Source organism: Babylonia areolata, chromosome 19, assembly GCF_041734735.1.
Source record: "Babylonia areolata isolate BAREFJ2019XMU chromosome 19, ASM4173473v1, whole genome shotgun sequence".
Classification (NCBI taxonomy): domain Eukaryota; kingdom Metazoa; phylum Mollusca; class Gastropoda; order Neogastropoda; family Buccinidae; genus Babylonia; species Babylonia areolata.
In genome coordinates, this window is record NC_134894.1 from 37,802,222 (window position 1) to 37,828,471 (window position 26,250).

The 26,250-nt window shown below is 43.0% G+C and overlaps 1 protein-coding gene across 2 annotated transcripts; it reads left to right on the forward strand.

Moving 5' to 3' along the window:
• The first annotated feature begins 3,777 nt into the window (after positions 1–3,777).
• LOC143294301 (uncharacterized) lies at positions 3,778–26,061 on the forward strand. 2 transcript variants are annotated; one of them, XM_076605743.1, is made up of 14 exons: positions 3,778–3,923; positions 6,853–6,985; positions 7,323–7,463; positions 9,429–9,503; positions 9,986–10,095; positions 12,464–12,531; positions 13,765–14,069; positions 16,937–17,117; positions 17,591–17,748; positions 19,255–19,386; positions 21,243–21,430; positions 22,880–23,129; positions 24,660–24,759; positions 25,843–26,061. In XM_076605743.1, the coding sequence occupies exons 2-14, from the start codon at positions 6,874–6,876 to the stop codon at positions 26,006–26,008; spliced, it is 1,986 nt and encodes a 661-aa protein (XP_076461858.1). In that variant the 5' UTR covers positions 3,778–3,923; positions 6,853–6,873; the 3' UTR covers positions 26,009–26,061. The 2 variants fall into 2 exon arrangements, with proteins under 2 accessions (XP_076461858.1, XP_076461859.1); XM_076605744.1 differs by lacking the exon at positions 3,778–3,923 and adding an exon at positions 4,746–4,788.
• Positions 26,062–26,250: the final 189 nt, after the last annotated feature.

Consider the following 26,250-nt stretch of genomic DNA (forward strand, 5'->3'; position numbering starts at 1 on the left):
TGTTCAAAACGTACTTTATATTCTGTCTCTTCTTTACATAAGTAGTATTATTTTGTTTCCTTTCTATTTTATTTTGGGGGTGGGGGGGTGGGGGTGAGATTTTAAATCTAGTTTAATTTGCGCCATCAATAACTGTCCCAATGTCCAGTCTTAGAGTTGAGATTAACGACCTATATAACTGAACAATTATACAAGACTTACCTGTAGGTTGAAGGGATTTAAAACCATACGAATACCACGAACAAAAAATTCGCATTTCGCATCAGCAGAATAACGTGAGCAATAAAGTAATTGACTGGTCACTAGCCAAACTAGGCACGATTTGGCGACCCGGCAGCAAGCTTTTCTATCTCTATCTATCTATCTGTCCCAGGGCTGGGTGGAAAAAAGCATGTAAATTGCTTGTGTCATTTCCCTCTTGGTAAAATTTCGTATGTATGTATGTATGTATCAATGTAGCTACATCACTGTCTCTCTTTATCTATGTCTGTCTATCTGTCTGTCACCCAGCAGTCTGCCTGTCTGTACTCGCATCCCTGCCTATCCCTCTGTGTCTGTTTGTCTCTGTTTGACTCTAAAGGAAACCACTGACTGATACTGAGGAATGCCTAAGAGACAAAAGGAGTAAGACAAGGGTGTCTGCTGTCCCCATTACTGTTTCGTGTTGGCCTTGACTTGGTCACCCGAGTAAATATATGCTGGTGCAGGAAAAAAAAGGCATCAACAGGACATTGAAAAAGTAACAAAAAACCCAAACCAAACAATATCCTCCGCAACCCCCAAACCAACAACAATAACAAAAAACAACAAAAAAAAACAACAACAAAAAACCCGGAAAGCAAACAAACAAACAAACAACAACAACAACAAAAAATCCCAACCCAACCAACAGAGAAAACTGGAAACATGGGGAATTCACAGACCCTTAGGTCTGGACGACAGACAGCTTTATCAATGGGTGCTGGGATGGAAAATGAAGACATTATGATCTTGCAAAATTCAACTGCATCAACTATAGCAGATCAGTTACTCATTTTGATAATAATGATGATAATAATAATGATAATGATATTAACAACAACAACAACAACAATAACAACAACAACAACAATACTACTACTACCACTACCACTACTACTACTACTACTACTAATTACAATAACAGCAATAAAGCAATAACAACAGCAAAAACAACAACAGCAACAATAACGGCAACAATTATAAATCTGCATGTAAAACCATCGGACTCATGCGCATTTCCTAAGATAAAAAAAAAACAGCAGCCATTGCTGAGGTCTATGATCAAGCAGGAAGTGTGCTCTCCTTTTGGCGGACATTTGAGAGGTCCACAATTTTCCAGTTTAAGTTTCAAGAAGCTGTCAAAGCGTGCGGACTGATCCATATACGCTAAGCCAGATCTGCTGTTAAAAAAAGAGAAGAAAGACAAAAGGAGCAGACGTTTGAGTTTCGCAGAAACCCAACGGTTTGTGTAAAACCTTACCATAAAATGAAATAAGATGATAATAATAATGGATACTTATACAGCACACTATCCAGAAATCTGCTCTAGGTGCTTTTCAAAAACGCTTTTGTTAACATAAAACATTATATCTATGTTACATACACACACCAAAATGTGACTACACACACACACACACACACACACACACACACACACACACACACACACACACACACACACTGCATACATACATTTAACATACATGTGTATGTAACAGCTGCTGTTTTTTTTTTTGTTGGAGACACAACAGAGTCAAGATAATGAAACAAAATAAAAAAAAGTAAGCAAATACATCAGAGTATGAAAACGTTAAAGATATGTAGATGGCAAGTAACTGAAACATAATGCTCCAACGTGATGAAATTCAAACGTGAGAACTAATACCTTAACAAACTGGCTGCAATCATCTGTGCATGTGACAGGTCATTAGCTCCTCTTCATTCCTCCCCGTTGTTCTTTCTTCCTTCCTTATGCACCACGCTAATCCAACAGACGGCAACAAGCCTGTGGAGAAGGGTGGCATTAAATAATGTCCCACATTTTTTCTGTCTCTCTCTCTCTGCAGATGGCAGAATGGAATGACCACGTGCACACAAAGACAGCGAGAGAGATTAAGAATGTATACAGCACATTCAAGTGTTCTTCTTCTTCTTCTTCCTTTGTGTGCGTCGGTTGCAACTTTCACTTTCACTATCATGTACGTTTGGAACTTTACGACAATGACCGTTTTCACCACGCCATATAAGCAGCCATATTCCTTTTTCGGGGATGTGCATGCTGGGTATGTTCGTGTTTCCATAACCCACTGAACGCTGACATGGAATACGTGACCTTAAATAAACGCGTGTATTTGATCTTCTGTGACGGGCGCAATAGCTGACAGTTACGGCGTTGGACTTTCAATTTGAGGGTCCCGGGTTCGAATCTCAGTAACGCCGCCTGGTGTGTACAGGGTAGAGATTTTTCCGATCTCATAGGGCAACACATGTGCAGAACTGCTTGTGCCTGAACCCCTTCGTGTGTATAACGCAAGCAGAAGATCAAATACGCACGTTAAAAATCCTGAAATTCATGTCAGCGTTCGGTGTGTTATGGAAGCAAGAACATACCCAGCATGCACACCCCCGAAAATGGAGTATGGCTGTCTACATGGCGGGGTGAAAACGGTCGTACACGTAAAAGCCCACTCGTGTACATACGAGTGAACGTGGGAGTTGCAGCCCACGAACGAAGAGGAAGATCTGTATTTGTATACAAACAAAGGGGGTTTAAGCACTTACCAGGTCTGCACATTGCTGGTCTGGGAGATCGGAAAAAATCTCTATCCTTAACTCACCAGTCTCTGTGACTGGGATTTAAACATTAGACCTTCAAACTGACAGTCCAAAGCTTTAACCACTCGGCTGTTGCGATATTGGATCAGTGATCCTTTTCATTGTGTGGAAACGGCTTAAAAAATCAATTTATTTTATTATTTTTAGCGACAGACGTTTTAAGTTCATAACGAGCAAATTTCGTTTTAGAACGTACCTGCTAGAGTTGTTCACTCTTATTCATACAATCTGCCCATACAAAATGTGGGTTGAATGTGTCCATTATGAAAAGGAATGTTTTAACTCTCTCCATACGAACGGCGAAAGAGACGACGTTAACAGCGTTTCACCCGAATTACCACCATCAAAATATTGCAAGCGGAAGGCTCTTATACTGAAGAGGTGAATGTTGACAAAGAATACCACAATTCTGACGACGGAAGCTAAAGGTTGGGTCAGTGAGACACCCACTGGACATCCGAGGGGTCTGTGTAGAGGAGAAGAGAGGACTGGCCGTACTGAGTGAGTTAATTCAGGAAGATAAAATTCATGTATACTTTTGCTCAACTGTTAAACTTCAGTCATAAAGATTCTTGTCTTAACTTTCTCTCTCTCTTTCCTTATTCTGTCATTTTACTGTAGGTGAAAACATTGCCTTTATTAGCGTAGAAGTGGATGTGTACAAAACCGAAAAAAAGAACAGAAATAGACCAAACACCAGTCCACCAGTACCCCACTGACGCATTCTCCCCACTCAAACCTCCTTTTAAAAAAGACTGCTAAACGGCAGCGCTGAAATCGCAACAAGCCAGGCTGGCTTGACACCCGGGGTGTGGGTGGGCCAGGGTGGAGGGAAGAGGAGGTCGGGGGGTGGGAGGCATGGGGGGGTGCAGGGGCGTGGGAGGCGGGCGGGGGGAAGGGGGGGGTGCACAAGAAGGATGACTGACAAGCCGAGACGAGAGACGAAAAACTATGTTGAACGCGGCAAGAGAAAGAGAGACTGTGTCGCACACGGTAACTCCATGCATGGTCGAGCATGTCGCTCGGTGGTCCGCTGTAGTTGCCTCCTTTATCAGCTGCTGGTATAGGTAAGTACACAGATGTATGTTTGCTTTCCTTTTTTTGGTATTGTTTTGTTTTTGTTTCTCGCTTAGTTTCAATGTTGGTGTTTGTGTTTGTAGATCGGTTTCTGGTGTGTGAACAGTGTCGCGATCTTGATCGATCAACATGTGATTCACGAGGAGCTGGCTGCTGTTGTTAGCAGGTTCTGGATAATACACTTTCAACAAGGTACTGTGTGTACAGAGAGAGGAGAAAGGGTAGTTGTCTGTGTAGCTAGCTCTACGCGGAAGAGATATATACACGATTCAAGTGTTATAAAAGACAGAAAGAAAGAAGGGCAGGGAGGGGAAGAACAATGGGAGGAGGGGGCGTTACTTTGACAAGACACGCGGCCTTCTATTTTTGTGTCAAATGCTATCAACTATTCGAGACTGCCACTTTAATAATAAAACGGATCCGTTTTTGCCAATTTCAAACCTACGCGAAAGCAGTTGTACCTGGACGAGAGGTACAAACTGGGGGGGTAGGTAGGAATATATATGGAGACACATAGACATATGCAGCACTGCCTGTGCCGCTGCGGTTTGTTGCAAGCCACACGTTTTAACCATTAATTCTCCTGGCTCTGGTGTCATTTCTGCTGTTGCGACTGTTACGTAACTGTTTCTGTTGTTACGTAACCCTGCTGCTGCTGTTGCTATTATTGCCGCCACTCCTGCTACTATTGTCGCTGCTGCTTCGACCACTACTGCTGCTGCTATAACTGGTACCACCATAGTAGATTACACCGCTGCGACTGGTACAACTGCTGGTGCTGCGGCTGCTGCTACAACTGTTACTGTATTTCGACTTGCTGTTACGACTGATTGTGCTGCTAAAACTACTTTAGAAGTAAGTCCCGCAACCACCACCACTACTATTACTACTGCTGCTGCTGCTGCTGATGATTATAATTGTGCTGTTGATGCGCTGTTGTTTGGTGATACTGAAGATAAGTTTGTGTGTTATTTGTGACCATTTCCCTACTATGATGAACACAGGCTTCTTCTTCTTCTTAATAATTTATTAATTGATTTTATTCATTTAATAATTATCACATGCCTTTCATGGTATTTAGAATAACTCTCCCAAAGACAAAGGGGAAGACTAGAGAGACAAGACGGACAGCGAGGGTCAAGGGTCAATGTTCAAGGGATGAGGGGTCAGGGATAGAGGCAGGAAGATAGAGAAAAGGGATAGGGCAGAAGTGAGGGGTGGGACACACACACACACACACACACACACACACACACACACACACACACACACACACACACACACACACACGTTTTAGTGGACTTATATTGTAACATAATATATCACTAGATCATTACAATATCAACAGTTAAATATTAAGATGTTAACAAGAATTTTCTTGTTTGTTTGTCTCGGGTTTGTAATATAACACTCAGCAGCTGCTGTTCTAATGGTCATTGTCGAACACGACTGACTATCATAGATTTCATTGCACAACCCACTTTACATTTTGTTCTCAAACGTTGCTGAGTAATACATTTTTATTCTATTTATATTTTAATTTATTTATTTATTATTACTATTATTAATTTTTTTTGCGTTTGTTTTTTTATTTTTTTATTAAGTGCTCGAGGTCCCGTTTCTACTTTCTACTGTGTCCTTCAAAAGGCAGTTTATTTCGATTTTCCTCCTCACTCCACCCAGGTGTCAATGGGTACACGGCTTTGTGCTGGAAAGGGCTGAAGCGGGGAAGAATTTATTAAAGCGACGGAAGGACAGGATTGGGCTCCACCTTCCTCTGCCGAAACCTTGACACAGTGAGCTTAAGATCACCTCTACCCGTAAAGGCTATAGTAGACCTTTAACTCACTCAGTACGGCCAGTCCTCTCTTCTCCTCTACACAGACTCCTCGGATGTCCAATGGGTGTCTGAATGACCCAACCTTTAGCTTCCGTCGTCAGAATTGTGGTATTCTTTGTCAACATTCACGTCCTCAGTATAAGAGCGTTCCGCTTGCAATATTTTGATGATGGTAAATGGGGTGAAACGCTGTTAACGTCGTCTCTTTCGCCGTTCGTATGGAAAGAGTTAACCCCTTTTCTTAACCTGAAGTTGAATACTTAACCCCTTGACTGCTGTATCTTGATGAAATAAGAAAATCAGTATGACATGAATGTGAAGCACGGTTTCTACTTTTTTGTGCACTGTGAGTGGTGTTATTTTTTTCAAATAAGCTTTTTTTCTTTTTTAGGTCAAGGTAGACACGTTTTCGCCAGATGTTGAAAACAGTGTAATGTTATAACAAGTAAAAAACGTTATGATTGGCATCATCCATAATTGATAAAGAAGATAATCTATATATTGGTTTATTAAGAACATATGAAATATCATATGTATCAATACATTCCCTCTAGTTTGCCATATTCGAAGATATACATCAATTACATAGACATGATAACCGTTGTTAACACACACACACACACACACACACACATATATATATATACACACATATATATATATATATATAATTCATATATACATTTAAATTCTTGCATACTAACAGATATACATACATCTGCACTTCAGGCATAATAGTATTATCATTGAGCCTTCATTATTGTTGTGATCTTTTCACGAAAGTTTGTTATGGTTTATTGTGTTCGAGAAGTTTTATATATGGACACCACTTTCTAGTGAAGACCGTCTTTAATTAACACTTCCATTGAGTGCATATATCTTGGTGGCTGGTTTTGCTGAATAAAAGTAAAACAAACTCAAGAGGAAGAAGACTGGTAAAGGATAGTGGCTCCCATCTTGACCTGTAAGCTCAATTTAACTCAGTTAGATAAGAGCCTGGTCCTTCAATGACAAGCACGTTCGTCAGCACCTGTCAAGGAGTTTAATCAATGAATAAACAATGTCGTCCTCCTCTCCAGTACCGCCTTGCTGCCTAAAAGATGCCCTCTCAGAGCCTGACCAACCATCAGGTCACCTGTGAAAACGGGGCGCACGATAATCCTGCCTTCGATCCAGACACCAGGCTGGATTTTCCTCCCTTTGATGATGGCGGTAATGATTATATACGTTTCGTGTGTGTGTGTGTGTGTGTGTGTGTGTGTGTGTGTGTGTGTGTGTGTGTGTGTGTTGGTGTTGGTCATTCTTCTTCTTCTTCTTCTTCTTCATCATCATCATCTTCTTCTTCTCGTCCTCCTGCTCGTCCCTTCTCTTCTTCTTCTTCTTCTTTTTCTCCACCAACTCCTCAGTCTCCTCCTCCCCTTCCTCCTCGTCCTTTTCCACCTCCTCCTTTTTTTCTCGGTTTCATCCTTTTTTTTTGTTTTTTTGTTTTTGTTTTTGTTTGTTTGGAAAATGGTAACAATTTTTATTTTCATTTCCCTCGATGTTCCAGAAGTGAGGCACACAAGTCGTGCCACGAGCCCTGGTCGAAAAAAGAAAGATATCAGACGGTGCGTGCTGCTGTCTGTACTCATCGTTCTCATCCTCTTCATCGCCTTAGTCTCTGGCATCGTCGCCATAGTCATTATGGCTGGTAAGTACTGGTGTACACTGTGTAGGTCGCCATGTGTCTGTCACTTTCTACCCCCCCCCCACCCCCCATCTTCTGCATCGTTGCAGTGGCACTGATCTTACGCCGCTCATCCCAAGCCCCCTCCATACACACAAATACCCGGGTTCGGCTTTCGCAGTCCCCAGCTTTTTTGTAGTTTACAGCGAGTGCCTTGGACAATGCAGGGTTTTGTTTTTGTTTCTGTTGTGTGTGTGTGTGTGTGTGTGTGTGTGTGTGTGTGTGTGTGTGTGTGTGTGTGTGTGTGTGTGTGTGTGTGTGTGTGTAACATGTTGATGATGCGAGAGTCCATACTTCTGCAGTGAGTACGTAGTGCGTGGATGTCTTTTTTATTTCATTTATATATTTATTCTTTTTTTAAGATTTATGTAAGTGTGTGGGTGGAGGGGGCGGGGGGAGTGAGACGGGTGGTGTTTGCGGTGGTGGTGGTGGGGGGGGTGTTATTGTGCGTGTGTGTGTGTGTGTGTGTGTGTGTGTGTGTGCCTCTCTCACCCCCCTCCCCCCTCGCCCCCCAACTCAAACATTCACATTCAGCCCTAGTCCTCACTAGCTATCACAACACAACAGGAAGAGTCTTTTGAACGAAGGTGCTTGACTTGATAAAGGCAACACTAAACAGTACAGACAACGAAAAACAGGATGTGGTACCACTGAGATCGTGTTTATAGGTCAGTGTGTGGTACGTACAGTTGTCGCGTGACACCCACACATTCCCATGAATACCCCAAAAGGCTTCAACCGGCGAATCTGCGATCGTTTTTCAGTGTGGATTTCGTCTCGACAAACACGATGAATAGGCTTACAAACATAACCCAAAAATAGCAAACACTGCCGCACTGTCGCGCAAGCTCTATTGTAACATGAAGCAGTTCAACACCCGGACTAAAAAAAAATCTTGGTTAAGTGTTTATTAATTTATCTTTCTTCTTCTTCTTCTTCTTCTTCTTCTTCTTCGTTTTCTGCTACAGCTGCTCATCTTCCTGTTGTTGTTGTCGCTGTTGTTTTTGCCCTCTTCTGTGTGATCTGATATTGGTCCATTTTTACTTATAGGCCTATGATTTTGCCAGTCTGACATAACACGCCAGAAATACTGTCTGGTGTAGCTTTGTCATTATGGATGGCTAGCAACGGAAAATATAAAACACTGAGACTGTCAACAATGATAATTTAGTTATGTCAAAGACTTGAAAATAACCCCCCAAACTTAAAGATAATCACGAAATGCCCAAGACATGGTTTATCCACAGCGCTGTAAACTTCAGACTCTTCAGTCTACAGCCTTTTAGATTCTAAACCGGGCACACATACTGCACAACGTTTTGAATATATACACTTAACTTCAAAAATATTCATTTTACGTTGTTTTTGTAAATAACGACACAAATTTTCATCAAACAAATTAATGGAACAAGACCATCAAGGTCTAAGGGAAAGCACTCCGCCAAACTTGAACGCTGACGATATTGGCAAGAGTTGTTTCAACTGAACCATCAATAACTTGGAACTGTGATTAATGATTTGGTAGTAGTTCCCGTACAGACAGGGAGGTCCCAAATTGTACAAGCCATCAGTCTTTAAAGAGTTAATAATAAAAAAAAACTTTAAAAAATCATCTCGACTTTTTTTTCAGCATATGTGGTGTAACGAACATGTATCGGTTCGTATGCTTTGACACCTTGAAACTCAGGAAGCGTGATATAGGTGTCACCAACATTAAGCGATTAAATCGAAATGGGTTTGAATCAGTGACATAAAAGTTTGGGAAATGGAAGCCCGTGTTGTAAGAAACATCAGATGTCTTGTACTTGTCGAGGTCAGAATATATGTATATGTATGTATGTATGTATATATATATATATATATATATATATATATATATAATGGTGTGTGTGTGTGTGTGTGTGTGTGTGTGTGTGTGTGATTTTGCAGTCAAAGGCGCAAATGATGGAAACAATGAGACGACCACTGTCAGCGTTCCAAATCACTCACACAACGCTTCGAATGGTATGTTGAATTAATCAGGAATGAATCGAGGTAGCTGTCTTCAATAATAATGACACTGCTGCTATTACTACTACTACTGCTGCTGCTGCTGCTGCTGCTACTACTACTGCTGCTACTACTGCTACTATTGTTACAAACCGTTATCACATGAAAATGATACAGTAAGAAGAATACTAATATTAGTTTCAATAATGATGATAGTGATGATAAATCGGAGAAAGATCAAGCTTCTAAACCATTGTGTGTGTGTGTGTATGAGGGAGGGAGAGAGAGAGAGGGAGAGAGAGAGAAAGAAAGACAGACAGGCAGACAGACAGCCTAAGACAGATAGACAGAGAAAATGAAAGAGAAAACGAAAAAGAAACGAGAATAGCGGCGGGACATAAAATGAACATCATCATCTCTCTCGCACCCCTCGACCCTCAGCCTCCACACATACGCCTTCCCCGCCTTTACCTTCCTCTCCCCTTTCCCCCTTCTAGTTCCAGACCTGGAGGGAACTTTCCGTCTGATGAGAGCGTCATGGGACCCGGCCATGGCTGACGTCACCAGTCACGTGTTCAGAAGCACAGCCACCAAATATGAAACTTGGGTAAGAGGGCGTTCTTTTTGCGCATTGCAGTCAGGATATTGGGTAAGATCACGTTCATTTTACACGTTACAGTTAGTGTATTGGGTAAGATGGTGTTCTTTTTTTGTACATCGAAGTCAGGATATTTGGTAAGATGGTAATCTTTTTTATACATTGCAGTCAGGATATTTAGTTAGATGGTAATCTTTTTTGCACATTGCAGTCAGGATTTTTGGTAAGATGGTAATTTTTTTGCACTTTGCAGTTAGGATATTTGGTAAGATGGTAATCTTTTTTGTGCATTGCAGTCAGGTTATTCGGTAAGATGGTAATCTTTTTTGCACATTGCAGTCAGGATATTTGGTAAGACGGTAACCTTTTTTGCACTTTGCAGTTAGGATATTTGGTAAGATGGTAATCTTTTTTGTACTTTGCAGTCAGGATATTTGGTAAAATGGTAATCTTTTTTGTGCATTGCAGTCAGGTTATTCGGTAAGATGGTAATCTTTTTTGCACATTGCAGTCAGGATATTTGGTAAGACGGTAACCTTTTTTGCACACTGCAGTCAGGATATTTGGTAAGATGATAATATTTTTTGTACATTGCAGTCAGGATACTTGGTAAGATGGCAATCTTTTTTGTACATTGCAGTTAGGATATTTGGTAAGATGGTAATCTTTTTTGCACTTTGCAGTCAGGTTATTTGGTAAGATGGTAGTATTTTTGCATGTTGCAGTTAGGATATTTGGTAAGATGGTAATCCTTTTTGTACATAGCAGTCAGGATATTTGGTAAGATGGTAATCTTTTTTGTACATTGCAGTCAGGATATTTGGTAAGATGGTAATCTTTTTTGTACATTGCAGTCAGGTTATTCGGTAAGATGTGTTCCTTTTGCACGTTACAGTTAGGATATCGGATAAGATGACGTTCTTTTTGCACGTTGGGGAAGATTGGGGAAGATGACACTAGTTTTCCACATCGTAGTCTGCATACTGGGTAAGATGACGTTCTTTTTGCACATTGCAGTCAGGATATTGGGTAAGATTTCTTTCTTTTTTGCACATTGCTGTCAGGATATTGGGTAAGATTTCGTTCTTTTTTGCGCATTGCAGTCAAGATATTTGGTAAGCTGGCTTTTAAAAAATTTTTTTTTTTTGCACATTGTGCTGGTGTTCTTTTTCCACATTGTAGTCAGGATATTGGGTAACATTCTACTAGTTTTCCACATTGTAGTCGGGATATTGGGTAACATTCCACTAGTTTTCCACATTGTAGTCGGGATATTGGGTAACATTCCACTAGTTTTCCACATTGTAGTCGGGATATTGGGTAACATTCTACTAGTTTTCCACATTGTAGTCGGGATATTGGGTAACATTCCACTAGTTTTCCATATTGTAGTCAGGATATTGGGTAACATTCCACTAGTTTTCCACATTGTAGTCGGGATATTGATTTTCCACATTGTAGTCGGGATATTGGGTAACATTCCACTAGTTTTCCACATTGTAGTCGGGATATTGGGTAACATTCCACTAGTTTTCCACATTGTAGTCAGGATATTGGGTAACATTCCACTAGTTTTCCACATTGTAGTCGGGATATTGGGTAACATTCTACTAGTTTTCCACATTGTAGTTGGGATATTGGGTAACATTCCACTAGTTTTCCACATTGTAGTCAGGATAATGGGTAACATTCCACTAGTTCTCCACATTGTAGTCAGGATGCTGGGTAACATTCCACTAGTTTTCCACATTGTAGTTGGGATATTGGGTACGATGACGTTCGTTTTGCATATTGCAGTCAGGACATTTCCATCATTATAACTACCCGAAAGAAACATTCAAGACTATTTCGTGTGTGGATCATGTCAGCTTTCTACCTCTCCTCCCTTCTTCACTCTCCTCTCCCCCCCTCACTCCCCCCTCCACCCGCAACCTCTGCCACCCCCATCCCCATTCAGTTATTCGTTTTTTCAGGACTTCAACGACAACGACCTTCCTCCTCCGTCTTCTATATGATATTTTATATATGAGTTTGTGCTCGTGTTGTATTGTCTTCTTCGTTTAACCACTACATGTTCATGAGATTCGTTGAAACGTTGGACTCTGCTCCGATGTTCAACAGTGGTTAGAGTTCGAGGCCCAGTTTCGACACAGTGCAGTGTCCCTGGTAAAGGCACTTCACTACGATTTTCTTCTCTCCGCCCAGGTGTGAATGGTTACCTGACTTCGGTTGGGAAAGGTTACAACGGTGGAAGGAGAGGACTGGGCCCCGCTTTACAATGCCGAACCCTAGACACGTTGTATATGAATTCACTGCACTGATAACCATAAAAAGCTATGGGGCATTTACCCTTTAATCTTTTATTTATGAATGGCAGATCAACAAGATTTACCAAGCCAGCAACCTCAGCAACATCGTGCAGTACAGCATCGTCACCCAACTCAGGTACAGTCATGAATGCTGTGAGGTTTAACGAACGGTGGAATGGTTAAAACAATTTTGCTGTTTTCTTTCTTCTTTTCTGTCTGTCTGCTTTCCCGCCTGCCTGCCTGCCTGCCTCTCTGTCTGTCTGTCTGCTTGCTTGCGTCTCTGTCTGTCTCTGACTGGAGCCAGTTGCGGAGCCAGACTGAGTGAGCGTCTCTCATGGAGCAAAGGCCGCTATAATGCCCCTCCAGCGACAGTCTCCCACAAGCCTTTCGACATCACAGACTTTGGCAGAAACTCACCACAACCATGCGTTAACGTGGAGGGACGTCGAAACTGAGGTCATCACGAGAGTAGGGCATGAAACGCCACAGAGATTTTAGCTTTTTGGGGTTTTGTTTTGCTATAATTGATGACAAATTATTGTTAGGATTGTGACGATGCTACTACGGAGGTCCAATAAGGTTTGGTCCTACGTGAAAAAGCTATACTGCACGCTTCGTTTCATAAGATATCCCGGCGTCAACCAGCCTCAAGAATTGCAGACATTTGCATTGTTGGTCAAAGAATCTGAACAACAGTACGAAAGACGGATCCGTGAAGTGGATGACTATCAACTGTATGGTCCCTTTTGAGCCCAGAGCACACAACTCTGGGTAAGAGTCGGTTACGGGCCGAAAAAAAGCCTACGTCTGATGGGTCACACGGTATATTGGACGATATGGTCAACTCCAGTGGTAGATAGCGCTGCAATGCATTGGTATTTGTGTCTAATTTTATGTTCCGGGTTTTTGTTTGTTTCTGTTATTTGACTCTTAAAATGTGAAGGATTGTAGTATGTGTTTGTGTGTGATTTATGAAAACATATTAAATCAACAAACGTTAGAAGAAAAACAACAACAAATAACAGAAATGTAGTGCTCACTTATTGTTTCTTTGGTTTTACCGCCCAGCTCATCAAACTTTCGGGCTCTCTGGTCGCCGTGGGAGAATCAGTGAGGCGTTGGACTTTACATACAGTGTTCACCAGTGATTAGAGTGCGAGGCTCCGTTTTGATATAGTATTGTGTCCTTGGGAAAGCCACTTTACTCTAATTTTCCTCATTCCACCCAGGTGAAAGTGGGCACTTGAATTTGGCTGGGTAAGGCGGGAAGAGAGGATTTGGCCATGCCTTCCATTAGTGAATTCACTGCCCCAATTGCTATAAAAGCCTATAGGACATATAACCCTAGTAACCCATTTTGCCTCCACAGTAAAGGGAGCATCATCGTCACTTTCCATCTGTACCTGGAAGACCTGTCAGCTGCAGCAGACCCGGCCACAAGGGAAAAGTACCAGGCAGCTGTGGACAAACCACACATCTTCGCTCAGGCCTTTCAGAGAGGGCTGGTCCACCTTCTGACCAAGGAGGGACAGAATCCTGACCTGTCCGACATCAGTCTGCCCTCTCTTCGGATCCAGCCAGCCACGACGACGACGCTGATGACAACGAGGATGAGGATGACCACCACCACCACACCTACATCAAGTGAAGAGCAGTCAGTTATATTCCCGGAGCGTGAGCGGCTTTGCTTTTTGGTGTTTTAATTTTTTTTTCTCACATGTGTAAACAAAGTGAGTCTATGTTTTAACCCGGTGTTTGGTTGTCTTTCTCTCTCTCTCTCTCTCTCTCTCTCTCTCTCTCTCTGTGTGTGTGTGTGTGTGTGTGTGTCCGTGGTAAACTTTAACATTGCCATTTTCTCTGCAAATACTTTGTCAGTTGACATCAAATTTGGCATAAAAATAGGAAAAATTCAGTTCTTTCCAATCATCTTGTTTAAAACAATATTGCACCTATGTGATGGGCACAAAAAATAAAAAAGAAGCCAGATTACATGCAAAATGTTATATCTATATATATATATTTTTTATTCTCTAAACTTGGCACTTTGATCTGATATTCTGACACAGCATCAAGAGCAGTCATTTTTATCATTTTTTGTTCAAACAGGAACTTCTTTTGCTAAGCATGGAAGTTATATTTGTGGTACATGTCTTTGGTGCAGATAGTAAAAAAGGGAAATTAATTTGTAATTAACGCTAGGTGGGTTAATTTGCTTAAAGCAAAACTGATCTTTCTCATCTTAAACAAAAGCTTGTGTGTTTTACTCTCAGTGTACAGGGCTTTCACTATGTTCATTCGCCCAAGTGGTCTTTTTCAGAAAATACTAAAATCAATACTGTGAGTGGACTTTATAGATGTATTGGCTGAGCCCTGAAGGTCACGGCCAAAATTCAATTGCGTACACATATTTATACAAATTCAAAGCGCGTGCTTATATTCCTCGCGAACGTGAAGGACGCCGTTTTGTTTCAAGTTGTTGACCTGTCCGTTCAATCCCATATTCAATCGACAGAACGCGATAACATGTGATGGAAAGTTGGAGAAGGAGACCGTTAAATATTTATTCAGAGAATGCCCCAAACTGCCATAAAAATATCAACAAAATCAGTCGGAATTCACAGTTAAAAATAATAAACCATGAGAGTTAATACCCTTGATGAAACGTAAAAAATTTCCAGTCTTGACGTTTCAAAATTAAGTCCTTTTCACTTCATACGACGTTTAGAGGTACTTGTACTTGGCTCTACATGTTATTAGTTTAACAAAATACTCAATTTTCATATCAACTTTAAAACTATAAAAGTAGAATGAACATAAAAGAGAAATTGAATCGACCGTGTGTACATTCCCGGCGGGTGTAACTTAACTTGTACATCTATCTAGATGCAGAGAAAAAAGCTAAATGTTGCAGTGTGATTGCGGTGATAGCCACGTCTCCTTTACCGCGGACTTAAAAGAATTCTTAATTGCCCTTAAAGATTTTTTGAATGCCCAAGATACACCAGAATAATATGATTTAAACAGCGTTCTCACTGCGAATACTGCAATCGATTTATCGCCCTTAAAAAAGCATGTTTAAATGTTAAATTTTTGAACGTCAATTAAGGAGCCACGATAGTGTATTGAGTAAGACAGTTTCTTCTCACCCGAACACGCGGGGTTCGAATCTGCCTTCAGGGATATTCTTTTTTGTTTATTTGTTTAACCCGAAACTTTATATTAACAAATACAGAAAAAATTTTAACGATTAGATTTAAAAAAAAAGTATATCACAAGTGAGTCTTGAAGGCCTTGCCTCTCTTGTTGTAATTATTTCTAACAGACAACAAGAACAACAGCAGCAACTAACAGCAATACCAAAAATAACTACAGTGTAACAACAACAACAGTTAACGCATCAACAGTTACTACGACAATAAGCGAGATAGTCATTTTGTCACCACCACCAACAACGATACCAAAGGACGAAAAGGTCTGTCACAAACAATTAACTCACTCAGTACCGCCAGTCCTCTCTTCTCCTCTACACAAACCCCTCGGATGTCCAGTGGGTGTCTCAATGACCCAACCTTTAGCTTCCGTCGTAAGAATTGTGGTATTCTTTGTCAATATTCACCTCTTCAGTATGAGAGCCTTCCTCTTGCAATATTTTGATGATGGTAATTGGGGTGAAATGCTGTTAACTTCGTCTCTTTCGCGGTTCGTATGGAGAGAGTTAAGGTTTTCTATCTTAGGATCAGCTTCAGATCTGATTTGCCGAACTGACCTTTGAGACCAGTCATCCCGTACTGCCCCACTGTGTTGCTTACAAAAGGGAGTAATCAACACAGCCCATTTACGTGAATATGTAGAAGCGAATGCACTTGTCAAAAAGATGTCTCCTCCGAAAGACTAGCACCTTGTGACGACTACTCAACAAATGGTAATTGACGAAGAGGGAAGGGAGTGGAGCATGACTTCCACCCGCTAAATGGTTATTTCGTTTTTAATTCTTATTTTCATTTGTTTTATAAACCCACAGAACTGACAACTGTCTCTTCTTTGGTGAGGCTTGTTAATGATCACATCTTTTTATCTTATTTTATTTATTTATTTATTTATTCATTCATTATTTATTATCTCCACTGAATACATTGCAAAATAAGTGACAACTTTGTTTACTCTCTCCCTCTTTCTCCCTCTCTTTCTCTGTGTGTGTGTGTGTCTGTGTGTGTGAACATCTAATTCATTCCTAAAAAAATATCATATTTATCCGTGTTTATTTCGACTATGTTTACTGATGTCATAGAATGATGAAAACTTTACACGTAGTTTATGTTGCTTTGTACCTATATAAAGCATTTCAGATAAGAGAGACACTTATGTCTTAGTTTCATTGGATGTTGGTTATGGAAGAAGCTGCACTATTTATAATAACAATTGCAATGACACATCCAAAATTTTGTTGTTGCCCCCTGTTCATATGGGGCAATGGCCTTAACTGAATGAACCATCTTGAATCTTGAATATGTATGTGTGTGTGTGTGTGTGTGTGTGTGTAGCCGTGAAGTCCTGTGGGGTGGCGGGTAGGAGGTCCGGGGTACGGATCATCGGTGGAAGACAGGTGGAGGACGGCAGGTACCCGTGGGTGGTGATGATAAAGGTGGATGAGCGGCTGCTCTGTGGAGGCACCATCATGGACCCCCGCCATGTCATCAGTGCTGCTCATTGCTTCACCAATGTGTACGTGTGTGTATGTATGGTTATCTGTGTGTGTGTGTGTGTGTGTGTTCCAGGAAGTTCCGGGTATATCCTTTTCAAGACAAAAGGCATGTTACTTACCTTTAAAGTATTCTTCTCTTTTTCTGCCTCATTGGTGTTTCTGTTCAAGGGCTTTCTCTCTCTCTCTCTCTCTCTCTCTCTCTCTCGAAAATTTTTATTTGCTTGTCTTTGTCTCTTTTTTGTGATGTGTTCATTTGTAGAGCAGTACTTTTCATAAATCTTGTAATCTTTTTCAGTTTTAAAACGAAAGGAAATTACTAGACAACGAACAAGTGCCGTAACTCTTGGCAAGACAAAGGTACACAACTTCAAGCCATTGCGTGACCTTTGTTTTTTGACAAGAGTAACAGTATTTTGTTTGTAGTTTCGTATTTCTCTCTTTCTCTCTCTCTCTGTATCTTTGATCACAAGCAGCACATGCTGAACGCGTGCAGGGGTTTCCCTGGCATCCTGCAGAACGCAGAGGTGGTGGCAGGGGAGGTGAACCTGGACCCTGGCACGTGGTCCCTTCATGTGCAGCGCAGGGATGTGGCCAGGGTGTACACACACCGGGACTTCAACAAGAAGACGCAGGGCGACCAGGACAGTAACAGTGAGTTCGTGTGTGTGTGTGTGTGTGCGGGGGTGGGGGCTTGGTTTGAAGTAGTGTGGTGTTCGTCTTTCCGTTACACGACCAACATCGACTTGCCGATGACTCTGTCGTGGTTCATGCATGCTGGGTATTTTCGTGTCTCTATAAACCACCGAACACTGACATGGGCTACAGGATCTTTAACGTGCGTATTTGATCTTCTGCGTGCGTATACACACGAAGGGGGTTCAGGCACTAGAAGGTCTGCACATATGTTGACCTGGGAGATTGGAAAAATCTCCACCCTTTACCCACCAGGTGCCGTTACCGTGATTCGAACTCGGGACCCTCAGATTGAAAGTCCAACGCTTAAAACACTCGGCTATTGCCGGGTGTGGTTTGATGTGTTGTGTTGTGTTGTGCTGCATGGTGTGGTGTTGTGTGTTGTAGTGTGTGGTTTTATGTGGTGTGGTTTTGTGTGATGTGTGGTGTATTGTGTTGTATGGTGTAGTGTGTGGTATTGTGTGACATCGTGTGATGTAGTGTCGTGTGGTGTGGTGCTGTGTGCTGTGGTTTTGTGTGGTGTACTGTGGTGTTGTGCTGTGTTGTGTTTGTTTGCTATAGTGTATTTGTTGTTGTTGTTGTTATTTACTGCAGTGGCCAAGTAGTAATGTGCCAGACTTGGAAGCGTGTGTCCATGAGTTTTGAATCCCCTGGGCCGGGATAAAAAATAAACAACTCTCCATCCGCAAGCCTTTGAGTGGTGGTCTAGGCGCTAGTCTTTCACATGAGAAGATAAACTGAGGTCTCGTGTGCAACATGCACTCATCGAAGGTAAAAGAAAGGTAAAAGAGTTTCGCGATGTACACTCTTCAGGGTGAGCAGCCCGAATTTCACACACAGAAACCTGTTGTGACAAAACAGGAATACAATTCATTTATTATTGTGCTCATGGCATGGTTAAAAATATATTAAATCGAACACAACAACACAACATAACACACACAATATAATACAACACATTGCAATGCAATACGATACAATTATTATCGTGCTCATGGCATGGTTAAAAAAGTACATTGAATCAAATACAATACAACACAATACAATGCATTACAATACAGTTATCCTTGTGCTCAGGCCATGGTTGGAAAAAGTACATTGAATCAAATGTTACACAACACAACACAACGCAACACAACACAGTACATTGCAATATAATTATTATTGTGGTAATGAAATGGTTTAAAAAAAATATACATTATATCAAATGCAATACAATACAATACAATACAATACAATACATTACATTTTCATCGTACACATGGGATGGTTATTAAGAAAGTGAATTAAATCATAATGAGATGCTACTGCTGCTGATGGTCATTATGATGTTGTAGATGATGACGACGACGTCGATGATGATGATGATGATGATGATGATGATTTCATTTTTGTTCTTCGCATTGTCTTGATTCACTGACTGACCATAACCCTGCCTGTCTGTACGTACCCCTTGTCCTGAAGTCAACGATATCGCCGTGCTGAGGCTGAGCAGGAACATGACCCTCAACAGGCACGTGAGCGCCGTCTGTCTCCCTCAGGTGGACGACCCCCTGCCCCCTCGCTGCACTGTGGCGGGCTGGGGCACAACCGCGGGTAGGTGTAAACATGATTGTTATAGTTACTGTCAGCTAGCTGTGCGATGGCGTGGTGTTGTGTGTGTGGTGTGGTGTGGTGTGGTGTGGGGTGGGGGTGTGTGTGTGTTGTATGATGTGGTGTGGTGTAAGTGGTGTGGATTGGTGTAAGTGGTGTGGTGCAGTGATGTAGTGTGTTGTATGATGTGGTGTGGTATAAGTGGTGTGGGTTGGTGTAAGTGGTGTGTGTGTGTGTGTGCGTGCGTGCGTGCGTGTGTGTGTGTGTGTGTGTGTGTGTGTGTGTGTGTGCGTGTGTGTGTGTGTGTGTGTGTGTGTGTGTGTGTGTGTGTGTGTGTGATGTCGTGTTGTGTGTGTAGTGTTGTGTTGTGTGCTGTGCTGTGCTGTGCTGTGTACAAAGTGATGTACGGTACGGTGTGACGTGTTGTGTAGTGGTGTGGTGGTGTTGCGTTCCGTTGCGTTGCAGCGTATCGTAACGTATCGTGTCGTGTCGTGTCGTGTCATGTCATGTCGTGTCGTGTCGGGTCCTGTCGTGTCGTGTCGTGTCGGATCCCGCCGCTCTTCATCCCTCCTCCTCCCTTCCACCTCCCCACGATCTTCAGTACCCTATAGACCGCCTTGATCCGCAGTTGTTGTCTCAGTCTTTGTCCATGGACGGAATGACTGAGATGGCTTATTCATACAGGCCATAGACCCTTATGACACGGATACTTACACAGCGCCTGTCCTCACTCGGAGACCAAGCTCTGAGTGCTTTACAAACACGGGGTTATTTGCCCAACAAACTGCCTACCTGGGTAGAACCGACTGACGGCTGCCACTTGGCGCTCATCTTTCGTTTCCTGTGACATTCAATCAGATTTCAAGCACGCATATATACACACTCATACAGACATGTAACATTTTACGTGTATGACCGTTTTGTTTATTTACCCTGCCATGTAGGCAGCCATACTCCGTTTTCGGTAGTGTGCATGCTGGGTATGTTCTTGTTTCCATAGCCCACCGAACGCTGACATGGATTACAGGATCTTTAACGTGCGTATTTGATCTGCGTGCGTATACACATGAACGGAGTTCAGGCACAAGTCTGAGAACGGAGATTTTCAGTGGAGTCACAGATTCATTTGCCATGGAGTCTTGTGGAGAAAGATCAGTGGGAGCCATAGGGTAGCGCGCTGTCTGTCATGTTCACGAGGACTTGGCTTGTCTTGTCTTGCCTCACGGATCTTGGTATAAAGTCGTTGGTAGAGGTAGATTTATGAATGCTGACGACATGTCCCGGGACATGTTCGTTGTTGGTCTCGTCAGACCTGTACTGTTTGTCACTACTGCAGCCAGATGCAGCTTTAGCCACCGCCGAAAAGGATTAGGCTAACTGGCTTCAGTCACCATTGGTCTGGTGGGTGGGGTTTGCGGAGCTTAGTCTCTGAGGTCCTGTGCAAAATAATAAGGGGAGGGGGGGGGGGTGGGGGGGGGGGGGGGGGGTCATAACTGTCATGTGCGTGATTCTGACGGCCCATGATGGAAGAGAAGGGCTTCCTTCGGTGTCAGATTTTTTTATGATGTTGCTTTTTCTTTGTTGTTGTTGTTGCTGTTTCCCGTGTTTAATCCCCAAGAATATATAATCGTCTATTTACACAAATTTAAAATATGCTGACAGTTTGTTGACACTTGTGTGTGTGTGTGTGTGTGTGTGTGTGTGTGTGTGTGTGTGTGTGTGTGTGTGTGGTGTGTGCGCGCGCGAGAGAGAGAGAACATATATGTATGGGTGCTTGTGTATATATGTGTGTCTGTGTGTGCGCGTGCATGAGTACCTATGCACGTGTATACATACATGCGTGCGTGTCGTGCGGGCAGCGTTAACTCAGCGGCGCTCCCAAAGCCTGCAGATGGTCAGCCTGTGGACGTACAACAGCAGTAGCTGCAAGGACACCTTCGCCACGTCCTTCCACGAGCGGACCCTGGGCCAGAACATCAGCCACTACCTCACCCCGGGTGTCATGTGTGCAGCCAACTCCACCTTCGGGGGTCTGGATGCCTGCTCGGTGAGTCACAAGTAGAGTTGGGGGTTTGATTCACGACCTATACTACTACTACTAATAATAATGATCATGTACATTTATATAGCGCCCTTTCTCTCGAAGAGCTCAGAGCGCTTTACATGAAAGAAAAATATTACAAGTTACATAAAACATTCATGACCACTCTTTCTCAAAAACCCCTCCACCCCCAACACACACACTCTCCCTCTCCCACTCTACATGCATCCAAAGTGTGCTGACATGGAGAACAAGGAAGCTGAGAGTGCTTATAGATAGGTTTTTAAAAAAGATGAGTTTTTAGTGATGAGCGAAAAGCAGAAATAGAATCAGATGCACGGATATGATAGGGAGGTTGTTCCAGATGTGAGGAGCAGCAAAGAAGAAAGAACGTTCACCGAAGGTTCTTGTATTGACACGAGGAAGTTTCAAAATGTAACAGTCAGAGGAAGAACGGAGATTTCTTGCGGGAGTGTAAACACTGATAAGGTCAGAAAGATATGTAGGTCCTGCGGAGTGGAAAGCAGAATGCAGAGACACGCAAATTTGTATCTAATTCTCTCTTCAATGGGGAGCCAGTGTAGAGTGCGGAGGTGAGGAGAAATGTGATCAGTACGTGGGACTCTCAGAGTCAGACGGGCAGCATTGTTTTGAAGTTTTTGAATTCGCTGAAGAATATTACGTGGACAGCCAATGAGAAGAGAATTACAGTGGTCAATTAGTGACAACACAAAAGCAGATGGCTGATGTGAAGCCTGCTTGGTGAGTCACGAGTAGAGTTGGGAGTTTGATTCATGACCCGTTGGCTGATGTCTTTGATTAAGGTAAAAATTCTTTGAGGCCTTGTGTCCTACCTGGTTCAGTGAAGGTTGCGTTGTTCGACGGGGGATGGTTGAGACATGGATGTATGTCTGTCCGGGTGGGAGGTCCGTCTGGTGTTCCAATGGAGAGTGAGTGCCCTGTCTAGCTGTCAAAAGGGGAGTGAAGTGAATTTCTGAGAGGAGGTGAAGTCCTGGACGGAGTTCCAGAGGGGTATGTCGGGGGACGGAATCTTGGAGAGTGAACAAGGGACGTGGCATGGTTTTGGAGGTTTGGGTGTCTTTGTGGTGGATGTTGGTGTGACTATGTGGGTGTGTGGGTGTATATATATATATTTATATATATATATATATCTGTGTGGGGGGGGGAGGGGGGAGGGGAGGGCTAGCGGTGGTGGTGGTGAGTTGGTGGTAGGGGAGGAAGTGCGTGTGAGTGCGTGTGCGTGCGTGTGTGTGTGTGTGTGCGTTTGTGTGTGTATGTACGTGTGTGTTTATGTGTGCGTGTGCGTGCGTGCGTGCGCACGCGCGCGCGCGCGTGTGTGTGTGTGTGCGCGGGCGCGTGCCTGTCAGTGTATGTGTGTATATGTGTGTGTGAAACAGTTTTCTTTAAACATACCCATGACCCCGTTCTCAACAGGGAGACTCGGGCGGGCCCTTATTCTGTGGACCCGACGACGAGGAAGGACAGGCAGGGGCGGAGGAGGAGGAAGAAGAGAACGAGGGCGAGGACGAGGCTGAAGAAGAGGAAGAGGAGGGGAGGGGAGGGTACACACAGTTCGGGGTGGTGTCGTGGGGCGATGGGTGCGCGGTGGCTGGCAGTCCTGGCTTCTACACCTATCTGCCCTTCTACAGACCCTGGTTACACCGTGTGGCGCTGCCTGTCCTGGGTAAGTCAATCAGGAAAGAAGGAATCCTGTTCAAGAATCTCGGTGATGGCGCCTGGTGGGTAAAGGGTTGAGATTTTTTCCGATCTCCCAGGTCAACATACGTGCAGACCTGCTAGTGCCTGAACCCCTTCCGTGTGTAAACGCAGGCAGACGGGCAAATACGCACGTTAAAGATCCTGCAATCCATGTCAGCGTTTTGTGGATTATGGAAACAAGAACATACCCAGTATGCACACGCCCAAAAACGGAGTATGACTTCCTACATGGCGGGGTAAAATAAATAAAACGGTCATACACGTAAAATGTTACGTCTGTCTGAGTGCGTATGTGTGCGTGCTTGAAATCTGATCAAATGATACAGGAAACGAATGATGAGCGCCCAACGGCAGCCATCAATCGACTCTATCCATGTAGACAGCCTGTTGTGCAAATGACTTCGAATTTGGAAAGCGCTCGGTCTCCGACCGAGGATAGGCGCTATATAAGTATCCATATCATTCATCATCACTGCTGAACATAAAAATTGAAACCAAATTAGTGTGGCGTTGTGAAATTGAAGACGTGCAAGAACTACTTCGTTTTGTGCGTTTTGAGTGGTACAGTTGATTGATTTTATTTAGCAAAAAAAATTTATGCAGTCCAAAAAACGAAGAAGTGTGGATGAAGAACGTGGTGACCAAAATTCAGACTTGTAACCTCAGTCTTATCCAAGGCAACAGCCCTTTCACTGACAAGCGTACCTGTCTGCGGCGGTCAACGGGTTAATTAATACTCCGTCGCGCATATTGGTGTTTGTTAGACATCAAACTGATGTATCCATTTTCATATTTGAATGTCATCATTAAAAGTATGAAAGTTCGAAATAAATGCTAGGACATTGGATATAGCACCCAACTCTCTCTCCAAAACCCTATATTTCCCCCCTGACCTCCAGCACTCCCAAGGCCCCCAGCCCCCTCCTCACCCCCCCCCCCCCCCCCCCCCCCCCCCCCCCCCTCACAGACACTAATCAACACACTCCCAATCGAGATAAGAGCGCGCCTTGAGTGCAATGTGTCGCCGTTTCTGTCACTGGTGAAGCGTTCGCCAAGAATGTCCGACACGTGCTGTCACGATCCCCCTGGGTTTGTGTCAAGTGTCAGCCCTGATGCTGAATACCTCATCGCAGTCGCCGTCTCGAGAAGCACGGGGCCCTGACCTCTGTATTCGCACGTCTTGCCATTGCTGTGTATGGGCCATGAACTGTATTTCGATCTTCTTAAAGTACGGGCCATGGACTGTGCATTTCGTGCTCTGAGGTTCATTAACGATGAGTCACATGGGCCATAACCTCTGTATATTCTCGCGCTCCCTGCGTTTGTAACTATAGGCCATGGACTCCTCCCTGTATTAGTAACTATAGGTCATGGACTCCGTAATTTGTGCTTCCTGCTTGTCGATCTTGTCTGTCATCAAACAAGAATATGGTATTTTGCTGTTTTATTTACCATTGTTTCTTTTTTTCCTTCTTTTTTATATTATTTTCAACAGATCTGTTGGTGAAGGTTGGAACCTTGCAGTGTCTGCATGTTCACGAATGTGGTAGCAGTCTGAGAACAGCATCAGAACATGGCAGCCCCCAGTCCTGCAGGTGATGTTTTGTTGAGTTTATATATGTATATCAACATCGATACTTCTCTAACTGTCTATCTATCTATCTCAGAAACATGGATTCATCTCTATCTATCTCAGAAACATGGATTCATCTCTATCTATCTATCTGTCTATCAACATAAATTCATATCTATCTCTCTATCTATCTATCAACATAAATTCATATACATCAATTTATCTCTCTATCTCTCTATCAAAATCAATTTTATCTGTATATATATATATATATATATATATATATATAATTATGTAATATCAATCTCTCTCTTTATATACAGCTAATGGCTAACATGAGCATTAATGAGAGACTGTTAAACTCCAGCCCCCACATATACCCAGGCATCCCCCACCTTGCGCAAATAAGCTTTTAAAGTCAAAGGCCAAGAGTTGCCTTCAACGCTTCATCCATTTACCCATCTTTTGTGGAAGACGAAGACACTGGGGTCTGGAATCTCCACCTCCCCCGCCCTCCTCTCTGTCTCTGACTATTTTGTTTTATTTTATTTTTTCATTTTATTTATTTATTTATATTTATTATTATTATTATTTAAATTTTTTATTTTATTTTATTATTATTATTTTTTTATAATTTTTTTTCTCAAGGCCTGACTAAGCACGTTGGGTTACGCTGCTGGTCAGACATCTACTTGGCAGATGTGGTGTAGCGTATATGGATTTGTCCGAACGCAGTGACGCCTCCTTGAACCACTGAAACTGAAACTGACTCTCTCTCCCTCTGTGTGTGTCTCTTTTCTGTCTCTGTCTCTCTCTCTGTGTCTCTATCTCTGTGTGTCTGCCTGTCTCTCTCCGTGTGTGTGTGTGTGTGTGTGTGTGTGTGTGTGTGTGTGTGTGTGAAGGACATATGCTCTTTGTTGTTCGCTGGTTCTTCCATTGCACACACGCTTATGCGCGCAAACCCACATACACAGGAGCGCGCGCGCACGCACGCACGCACGCACACACACACACACGTTATGAGAGAGAGAGAGAGAGGGAGAGCCTGCCTTTTCCCTGTGCTTCACGTGTGTTAACACTTCCGTGTCTATATTGTATACCCCAGCCCATTGTCCAGTGCCATAAACTGCAGCCTGGAACATCCACGGACATCAGCATGTAGCCCAGCGGTCGCACGGAGAGAAGTGCGGCAGTACGCGCAGTATTTGAACCTGGAGTTTCAAAACAGTGTGTGGAATATTACGGACTGTCATGCAGTGTTGGGTGGTTGAGGGTGGTGGTGGTATGCACGTGTGTGTGTGTGTGTGTGTGTGTGTGTGTGTGTGTGTGTTGTGTGTGTTCTGGTCTCTGTAACTTATCGAGAGGAAGAGGTGGTGGTGGTGGTGGTGGTGGTGGTGGTGTGTGTGTGTGTGTGTGTGTGTGTGTGTGTGGTGTGTGTGTGTGTTCTGGTCTCTGTAACTTATCGGGAGGAAGAGGTGGTGTGTGTGTGTGTGTGTGTGTGTGTGTGTGTGTG